The following is a 10,426-nucleotide window of genomic DNA, read 5'->3' on the forward strand; positions in this document are numbered from 1 at the left end:
TGAAACTGGTGCATATTATGAGACAACACATCATTTGCACACATCTCAACTTTTGTCAACTTTGTTGCAATAAAGAAATCTCCAATTCACGAGCTAATGCAAGCAGCTCATGGAATAGCCTAGGTTACTGAACACCAGAGACTTTCACTTACCACTGTCGAGATGTACTTGCGTGCATGGATTTGAAGGATTTCATCAGCTGACACGGTCAGTCAGGTGTGACTTGACTGACTTCCAAGATTCCAAGACTGAGCAGAGAATCATCTTCTTCAATCATGACTTCATTTCATCGATGGAAAAACACCTGTGTCCAATGCCCTGAAACAAACCTTTCAACTGCAAGTTTTACTCGGTCACCATGCAGGCCAAGGAATTCCTTCACTTTCAGCTCCTCTGTGCTTTTCTTTTCAAACAGAGAACAGACCCACTGTCTGTGTGTGCGTGTGTGGTGTACTATACGTGTGTGTGTGTGTGTGTGTGTGTGTGTGTGTGTGTGTGTGTGTGTGTGCGCGCGCGTGCCAACTCTTTCATTTACATGACAAAAGCATGCTCTTGGCTTGGAACACTGCGTACAATCGCAGGGTTTTTTTTCTCCCCTCCAAACCGCCAAACTCAATAAAGAGTCCAAATAATCTTGTTCCACGGATATAAATCACAGTAAAAAATAGGGCTGCGCAAAAGTATAAGAGGTACGACGACGTCACATATGGTGGAATATTATATGTTGTAAAATTAGATTAAATAACGGCCTCTCAAGCAGATATAAACCGGCCTATACTAGGCCGGTTTACTTACAACTAGGCCGTCTAGTTGTATTATTGGCCAGTGCCTCCTATTCGCGCGCGCGCGCGCGCACACACACACACACACACACACACACACACACACACACACACACACACACACACTCTCTCTCTCTCTCTCTCTCTCTAGTGGCACTTTTACAGTTGAGAAACTTGAGATTTGTAGTTTTTGGTATAGTGTACACGTGTAAATCTGAAGGTGATTGGTGAATTGCAGTGACAAACAACTCACTGGCCGGGCATGCCAGCATTATTGTATCTTCTTATGCATCTCAAGTTCTCAACCATGATCCCATCTGCTACTCAATGCCAGTTAAAACCCAAAGGGCACTTGTGTTCCAGTAAAAGGTCAACAGAAGTGTATTTTAATCTGCTGAGTGAAAACTTTGACCCCAGTGAGCCCCTTCCTGCCCTTCTGGATGGAAGTCAGATGTGTGGAGAATCAGACAGAGGAAAATCCAAATAAAACTGCACCTGCCGAACACATGCTGTCAGATGCAGACAGACATTCAGGCCAAATGTCTGTACTCTGTAGCCAGAGCTTACTCACAACAACAAAAGATCTATCATTTCCTTAGAAAATAGATTTGAAGCTGCACCAAGACAGCTTGAGAACAGAATGTTTGCATCATCGGAGCAGATCTGTAGATTGGATGAACATTTTAAAACATTGCATCTCCTCTACAAACCAGGGTCTCCTGTGTAACTAAGAAACCAAACATTTACTGCTCTCAGCTCCCGAAAATGCCTGACAGGTGACCTTCAGAAATACTGTTAACTTCTACCTGACTGACAGCAGGGTCTAAAGGTCTGCACACTGGACGCGTTTTTCGGAAAACTGATGGAGAAACGCAGCTAAAAATCCTTAAGTGTAATATCAACATACGCTACCATTGGTTGAAATTAGGGGTTTCCCGATCAGATCAGGTGATCGGAAATCAGGGCCGATCACATCATTTTCAAATGATCAGAATCGGATCGGGAGCCAAAAAACGTGATCGTGACAATTAACACTAGTATCGTAACCATAGCATGATATTAGACTGGATAATGTACTGTTGATATGGCATAGCCTAAACATGTTCTATAAAATATAAATATCGGATCGGGAAAAATCGGTAGCGGCAGATGCTCAAAATCAAATGATCGGAATCGGATTGGGAGCAAAAAACATGATGGGGACATCCCTAGTTGAAATGTTTCATTCATTAAGAGAAGTTCCATATTGTAGGTTTATTCTAAATTGACTTGTAGTGTACTGCAGGAATTAGTAATTGACAAGAACTCAAATTGAAAAGACAGCATCCAATCAAATTTATTTACCTTGTCAGTGATGTATGTACAACTGTTTAAAAAAAAATAAAAGAAAATGAAAAGCAGAATATTTCTGAGACATTGAAAATAAAACCTAAACAGCAAATCTTAACAGATGAGTGAAACAAATACTGAAGATCATCTCGAGACGTACAATATTGACATCAAACCCATGCAAATATTGTATCTAAACAGAAAAGATTATGTTTGTCATGCTTCTTTTTTTACATGACGGGTTAGGGACCATCTAATCGTTATGCCAACTGAAGAAACAGTTTTGAGCTGAAATAAGATCTGAATTATAAGATTAGGTGCATAGCTTCAATGAAGGCAGATTGTAGTGCTGCGTAACAACAGATGACCAGTGTGGATTCCTGCTTCCACCAAATGATCAGTTCACATCAGTTGCCATTTATAACATATCCACATGCATCACTCTGCTTAATGTACAAATCATTGACATCAAATATTTAAAATGGTTCCACACAGGTAAATTGGTTTAAAGTTGGGCGTTTAGACACAATCAATACCAGAGATCAAAGGCAGTGTTGTGGAGAGTGGGTCTTTGTGTAGCAGAGGGCCTTTGAAGGCTGTGCATAAAAAAATGCACGATGCGTGCATAAAAATGCATAATAAGTGCCCATCAGTTCAGTTCTCCTCTCTCTCTTGCAATGTTTACATTTAGAAGTAACATTGAAACAATGTGCACACTTCATACTCTCAGCCACTCACTCACTCTCTCAATACACACACACACACAGATTCTCCCACAATTCTTCATTGTTTTGCTTTCTTCAGGATGGTGCCTACAGCGGAGATAACGGTTGTCTTGGTGCCGCTGGCGGTGGTCGTCACAGAGACGACCCCTGGCAGGGACGACGCCGCGGTGGTGAGGACACCGGGTTGCTGTGAGGCGAGGGTCACAGGGACAGCAGAGTCCCACTTGCTTTTCCTCTTCTGGGCCTCTGCTGAAGACGCACAGGCATGAGTGGACGGACAGGCAGAGGTGTCCCCGGCCGGGGAAACATTACTTTTTAAAGCGTTGACCGATTTGAAATTTTACAAAACGTCAATGAGTTCTTAACAATGTCTAGACAATGTTGACAACAATTATTCAGGCTAACTATGGTAAGGTTTTAATGACTTTCAGGACACTGTACACTGATGGGGAAATGGTCTAGGACGTCATACATGGGCAACTGGCGGCCCGGGGGCCACATGCGGCCGCCACCATCACTTAATGCGGCCTGCAAGTTAATATCAGAATAATTATAAATTACTGCTTTCAGCTAATTACTAGTATTAAAATGTTATTGTCTTTTTCATGTCCAATGTAATGCATTCAAAATGAAATAATACTTTTCAGGATTCCAATTCAGAAATAGCAAAACATTATTCAGGATTTCAATTCAAATATAGCAAAAATTGCTGACCTACAAGCTCAAAATGTGTCGCGTATATCTGCAATTTGTTTACTACAACAGAGTGACCAGTCCAGACCTCTGGAGGGAGTGTGGAAATATAGTGGCCCTCTCCATCGTCAAAGTTGCCCACCCCTGGTCTAGGTTTATGTACAATATTTGTCGTGAACAGACATTGATCCTGTAAACTGTGAATATATTTATTTACCTGTGGCTGTGGTGCTGGCGGTGCTGGTGGTGGAGGCTGCTGGGACAGAGGGGTTGGTGGTGCCCTTCTTGGTACCGGTCACAAACTCAATCTGTGGTGAGAGAAACACACCACGAAACATTGTAAAACACAGATTGAAATGTTTTCTTTCGTCACTCAGTTATACGATAAATAACGATTATATTAGGTGAGGAGATCTTTCTAGGCTACATGTTCATTCAAGTTGAAATTCTGAAGCATTTTGCAGGCTCGTGCATGGCTGTGAGTAAGACGATGATGGAAGCATGTGTCCCCACTGTTTTGTTGCCATGTTCCCAGAGACCCACCCTGCACCTTTGACTGGCAACCGACATTGGCCCCTTAAGAGCGATTTATATAATAGTTTCATGGCAGTGTCGTGCTACAAAACTATCCGACCTACAAGCTCACAACACGGTGCACCATGATGCATTGTGAGCTTGTACATCTGCTATTTCTGGTTGTGCAACTATTAACCAACTATCTAATCACACATTATTCCTGTCAGGGCAGACAATTCTGAAGAATCATTCAGAGCCTTGTCAGTATAATGCGTACACGTGTCCAGCACAAGTACACATGCATGGCTCACAAATAAAACACAACAAGGCTGGGCTTGAACAGCAGTGATGAAGGGACATCTTGGCAACGTTACTTTCAGTATGTAGTTATGTACAGTATGTGTGTGTGTGCTACCTATATACACAACGCAGAAAGCAAAAGGCAGCTGGTGGAGACATGCCCGCACACAGACAGAGAGGGAACAGTAGAGGAATCAACCATGTGATTTCTTTGTGCGGAATTAGGAGAAGGAGTCCACACCTTGGTCCTCTCTTTCTTGGCTTTCTCCAGTTTGTCCATCTCCACTTTCTGTGCCTTGGCTGAAGGGCAGAGAGAGAGAGAGAAAGAGAGAGAGAGAGAGAGAGAGAGAGAGAGAGAGAAATGATGTTCAGGTACAGTTAAGCACATAGCCTTGCTGAACACTCACACTGCACTCAGCTTACCTAGAGCTTCATAGTAAGAGTCTTCTGACCATCCGTGAGGATCAAACATATCTTTTGGGTAGTTGGTCCCCAACTCGTCTATACCGCAGAACTGAATGAGTTTCTCGTAAATACTGAAAAGGCAGGTAAAAGAGAAAGTGACATCAGCAACAACAACTAAAAAAATAATAATTCGCTTACAAACATCTGCTGTACATTTTGGTGTACGAGCAGAGAAAATGGATGTGCTTTAACGTAACCATCAAAAATCTAAAAAATGCTGCATGTGACAGGCTTTGTGTTTGTGGTTCTGTTCTTCGGTTTAGTGACAAACCTTGGGTTTCGGAACTCTTTCTTCTTCTGGATGTGGTTATTTGTGTCAAAATCTCCTTGTTGCTTCCTCTCATAGAGCTTACAGATCTTCTCCTGTTACAAAAGAGACAAATGGTCGATCAAAATATTGTATCTAAACAAATACAGAGATACGGACCAGCGCTGTAAGCTGCCATCATCAATTGTCTAAATTTCAGCATAACTCGAACCAATACCATGGCAGCTGAATTTGGCAGACCCCAACGTTTGTGTCTTCACGCTTCACATAATATAGTAATGCCTGATATTTACTTTATTGCAAGCCATATATTTCACACCTACAGTATAATAGCAGATCTACAAGCTCACGATGCGTTGTGCGCAACCAGCGTGCAAATAATCACAGTATTATGCAGAGCCCATATAGATCTGTAGTGAGACATGATGTGAATGGAGTCATTGTGTGTCCTGTGTGTTTCGTACCCCTGAGAAGTATTTGACAACGAGGCTCAAGAGAGCCACAAGGTGCTGCTGGCCAGAGCTGCTAATGTTAACAGAAGGCCACAATGATAAATTACTAGGATTTACACAGAACAAGTTGGGAGGATTGGAATGCTATGGCACCTCTTTCTGAAAACGGAAGTTGGGAACACCATGCATGGATATAGAATGGAGGACTACTAGAACACTAACACCCACACAGTTGTTGTTGTTGTTGTTTTTGGCAACACATTTCTATTTTTAGTTCAGTCATAGTCTTTGGAATGACATTTAATTTAGTTTTAGTAACATCTAGTCACCTGGAATGTTTTAGTGTTAGTCTAGTTTTAATCGACTAAATGTCATGCGATTTTAGTCGACTAAATCTACAGTTGATTTAGTCGACTAAAATGTGTTTTAGTGGGCCTTGATGCCGTCGTAATGGCTGATTTTGCACTACAAGCTCACCATGTGTCGCGCTGTGACGCGTTGTGAGCTTGTAGATCGGCTATTTTCAGTATGCAACCAAGTGTAAAATGACTTATACTGGATCTCTTGTCCACTAGTCCCTTCCTAACATTTTAGTCTAGTTTTTATTTGCTGACGAAATTGTCAATATATTTAGTCTTATTTTAGGCAATACCTTAGTTTCCATTTAGTTTCCGGCAGTGAAAAAAGGTAGTCGACAAACATTTTTCGTCTTAGTTTTAGTCGACGAAAACATCACTGCACCCACATTCTCAATGTCTTGCAAAACACAGCACGGTGAGCGTGTAGAATAGATAAACCATTTCCGATACAGAGATTTGGTATAGAAAAGTAGGGCCCGTGGGGGGACAGGGAGTCAGGGACACTGAGGGTTTAAAGGTATATTCAGTGATTTCACTTAATTCAAATCTTTGTTTTGTTGTGATAATCCTCCCTACTATAGTGTGCTGACCATATATGGAGTTCCTCCCTGTCCCCAGTTAACCCCTGGGGGTCAAAAAAAACATAGGTTTCGTTTTTGGCTAGGTGGCCCAGCCTTCATCCAATCAGGATAGAGAGGGGCCTTCCGGCCAATCATGACCGGGGGGTTTTCCAAATCACCCAAATCACTGAATGCTCCTTTAACTGATTTGTTCAAAGTTTTCATTGTTTCCTCCTGAAAAGAGGAAACAATTATGACCCCCCCCCCCCCCCCCATTAGCTCATTCATTATTAAAAGTCCTTATCTCCTCTTCCTCCTAATGGCCGCGTAGTGAGCATGTCCAGAGGGTAGGGAAATGCATGCATGCAGGCTATTCAGGTGAATCATTAGCCGTCATTCATCTCGTAATCAGGGGAGTGCTAGCCCAGAGGGGGTACTTGTAAACTGCTGAGTTCTTCACTCTGCAACTAATTCAGCCATCTGCCACTCCCCTCTTGAGTCCTGACCTGTCGAGACACCTCAGAGACGGGGATTCTGTTTCTGAAAGGAGCCCGTTGCACAGTTGCAAAACAAGTCTAGTAACATACATAGATGATACGCTTGCGTTAATGAAAGAAGACAGTTCAGAGCAAGCTTGGTCTAATTTAAATGGGGCATGTGTCATGCAGACTCCAGCAATGATTTCTAGTACCCAAGGGCATCTTGATTCTTTACACAAACGTTTGCCAAGAAGAGTTATTGCTGGGGTTAGAGTGGCCGGATGGTAACCGCAAGGTTGCCAGTTCGAACCCGAGCTCCCCCAGAGTTAGTGTCGAAGTGTCCTTGAGCAAGACACTGAACCCCTAACAGAGGCGTCAGGTTCCTATAACGGCGGTGGGTGCAGCCCCCCCCCCCCCCCCCCCCCCGCGTGGGGAAAAACGTTTTTTTTTTTTTTTTTTCTCCGTTTGGTACTTTATTTACAGTTTGCTAATGAAGAGTATACTCTGAATATATTCTTTGAGGTTTGGCCTTATATCAAACATACATGCTCAGTCTTTTAATTAATACATTTGCAACTATTTGAATAAAGGTTGTACACATCAGTGAAATGAATTAACCACTAAATCCCTAATTGAGAGAGTGCAAGCCACCACAGCTCATGAAACATATAGGCTGCATGGCTAACAGGGGTTAGTGCTTCCCCTACCATATCTCTCCTTTCTCTGGCTCTATGACTTATACACCCATGAAAAATGGAAAATATAAATTTCATTGAGTGTATACCATTTGGAATTATACCAATCGGTTGAGATTTGGCTGATTATAGCCAAAGTTAGATATTAACTTTTTGCTCACGGGCCATTGGGACTGTGGCGGCTATACTTGTGAGGACCTCTGCTTGGATTCATGGTGAGTGCGCACCGAAAAGTAATTGGAATATATTTTTCTTGACACATTATAAACAAGTTTACTTTACCTCCTCATTGTCCTCAGTGTTTGGGACGGGACATGCGTAGGCCTGTATCATGTGCTGTCTGCGTGCATATAAGCGCTGCGCTCCAGTGAAATTGTGCGGCTTGAGAAAAATGTGTTAATTTGTGTTGGATAAGGGCTTATTGGTGGGTTTTCCGTAGATATTAAGGACTAGTTAGGGTGTGTTTTAGCCGGCGGCGGCGGCGCCGAATTGTAGCATGGACTGGACGAATCTCTTCTTGGCTGGAGGGTGCTTCATCATCGTAGTCAAATGGAAATAAATCCTGTACTGTACTGTATGCAACATTTATACGCTCTACCTGGCAGCAGAACAAAAGCCACCTTATTAGCATTTGAATGCCCATGGGCGGCGGCCCAACACCTATCTGGCCCAAGCGCCCACAACCCCCCGTAAAGGTATGTGACTTACAGTGACTACGTGCATGAAACCACTGAGGAAGGGACATTTCAGTCAGGACAGTGGGTGCATATTCTGCTTCTGCATATTGATATTGGCGCTGCTTATTATTTTGCCCGTGGGTGCTTCTGCGCCTGAGCACCCCCGGAGTTGACGCCGCTGACCCCTAACCTAACAGCTCCTGATGTGCTGGTTGGTGTCTTGCATGGTTTCCGCCGCCATCGGTGTATGAATGTGTGTGTGAATGGGTGAATGTAATGCACAATCTATGTAAAGCGCCTTGGAGAAAGGCGCTTTATAAATGCACCATTTACCAACTGTCTTACTTTGCAGCAATGTTGCAGAGCTGTTGTAATGAAAAACATAGCCCCGCCCCCCAGCCCGATCAGTCATCAAAACCCTGAAGCCATTTGCACACAACAGAATCATTCCGGTCTAATTACATGCCTGGCAGATAGATTCATATGGCCTTAGCAGCAGTGATACAAAGATGTGTCAAATATATAACTATTTGCTTGAGATAGATATTTGCGCAGAATTCAGTGTTTCCACTAGAATGACTGCCACTGTGTAAGTGTAATGCTTAATTGGGTCGTCCACTCACAGTTAACAGTCTTTGTCTTTGTATTGAGTTTGTGCTTGAAATGTACTGTAATTCTGCAAACTGTTAATAAATATTTCAATGAAGTCTGCCACCACAGGCCAATGAGAACCCCCAACCCACCAAGACAACAAAATCCCCAAAATGAAGACCAAAGACCATTCAAAAAGCAATAACAACTTGTGATTGAGAGCTTATTTTAAATCAAATGCAGATTCTTCACTAACTCTCTCTGTGTGATCACAGTTTGTTTTTCATCATGAATATATAGAGTGAACAAAAAATGCTGACACAGATATGAAACGCAGACTGCAGTGCTGTGCCATCTGAGCATGCCAACATGCCAATCTATGTTAGCCTGGCTGATGAGCCAGAACGAATCAGCCGTTGGCAAAAACAAATGGCCTATTCTGGCTTATTAGCGAGGCTAAATCTATGTGCCATGTGCGTTTAGAGGGTATTCTAAGGGACTCTACTGTATACAGCTGAACACTGATGTATTGTAATTTAGGATAAATAATTAAAAACAGCTATATTTCACTGAATGAATTTCATTAAAGTGAATAATTAAGAAGGAAAACATTCGTGGCAGTGGAAGGCCGATAACATTTTGACATGTGTGTTTGTGTGCGTTTATATACCTGAAGATGGCTTGCGCAGCGTCCGGGGGGCTCAGGCGGGATCCTGATCTGATCAGGTGACATGTTCCTGACCTTCTCTGAGAAACGAGCTAGGAAAAGGAGAGAAACGTGTAAGATTCTGGATTTTCACCGTGGTATTTCACAGGTATTATGCTGACTTTTATTAGATCAAAATCAGCAGGTGTCTGAAACCCCATTTACGGCAGAGCGCACCATTCTCAGAACAACATTTATGATATACAAAACATTATACAAACAAATCTCTTAATCAAAAGTAATAAGCCTACGAATCCAATAGGCTTCCAATAATAAGTAATTATTGGTAAATGGTGCATTTTATATAGCGCCTTTTATCCAAGGCGCTTTACATAGATTGTGCATTACACTCACCCAGTCACCCACACATTCATACACCGATGGCGACGGAAACCATGCAAGGCACCAACCAGCACATCAGGAGCAATTAGGGGTTCAGTGTCTTGCTCAAGGACACTTCGACACTAGCTCTGGGGGAGCCCGGGTTCGAACTGGCAACCTTGCGGTTACCACCCAGCCACTCTACCCCTGAGCCACCACCACTCCATCCCTTAAATTACAGCCTTCATAAGAAGGTTCTTTGGAAGGCTCTGACAAACCTTATCTTACATCAATGCAAAACATGTCACATCAAGTTCAATTAAACTCTCAATCCGTCATGATCACTGCACATCAAACGTATGATAATTTTTCTCCTCAAATAAATTCTTCAATGACAAAAGAGGAAGATGGAACATGGAGATTATCATAAAGAAACAAGATTCAGAGTTCAGTGCGTCCTAAATGGATGCACATACTTTGGTAAATTCCTCGGTCTGTTTGTTGTTCT

The 10,426-nt window shown here is 42.6% G+C and overlaps 1 protein-coding gene across 7 annotated transcripts in view; it reads right to left on the bottom strand.

The window, feature by feature from the left end:
- Positions 1-2,093: 2,093 nt before the first annotated feature.
- The window catches only part of sap30bp (SAP30 binding protein), a 24,973-nt gene continuing 16,640 nt past the window's right edge, over positions 2,094-10,426 (bottom strand). For 3 of the 7 annotated variants that reach the window (XM_083788280.1, XM_083788276.1, XM_083788282.1), the window contains 6 exons: positions 9,562-9,650; positions 5,082-5,173; positions 4,769-4,881; positions 4,545-4,645; positions 3,747-3,837; positions 2,094-3,085 (listed from right to left, as the gene is read on the bottom strand). In XM_083788280.1, coding sequence (XP_083644406.1) covers positions 2,895-3,085; positions 3,747-3,837; positions 4,545-4,645; positions 4,769-4,881; positions 5,082-5,173; positions 9,562-9,650 — 677 coding nt within the window. In that variant the 3' untranslated portion in view covers positions 2,094-2,894. The remainder of the gene's footprint in view (positions 3,086-3,746; positions 3,838-4,544; positions 4,646-4,768; positions 4,882-5,081; positions 5,174-9,561; positions 9,651-10,426) is intronic. The other 4 variants (XM_083788279.1, XM_083788281.1, XM_083788278.1 and 1 more) reach the window with 3 other exon arrangements.

Source organism: Protomyctophum parallelum, assembly GCF_964188405.1.
Source record: "Protomyctophum parallelum genome assembly, chromosome: 17".
Classification (NCBI taxonomy): domain Eukaryota; kingdom Metazoa; phylum Chordata; class Actinopteri; order Myctophiformes; family Myctophidae; genus Protomyctophum; species Protomyctophum parallelum.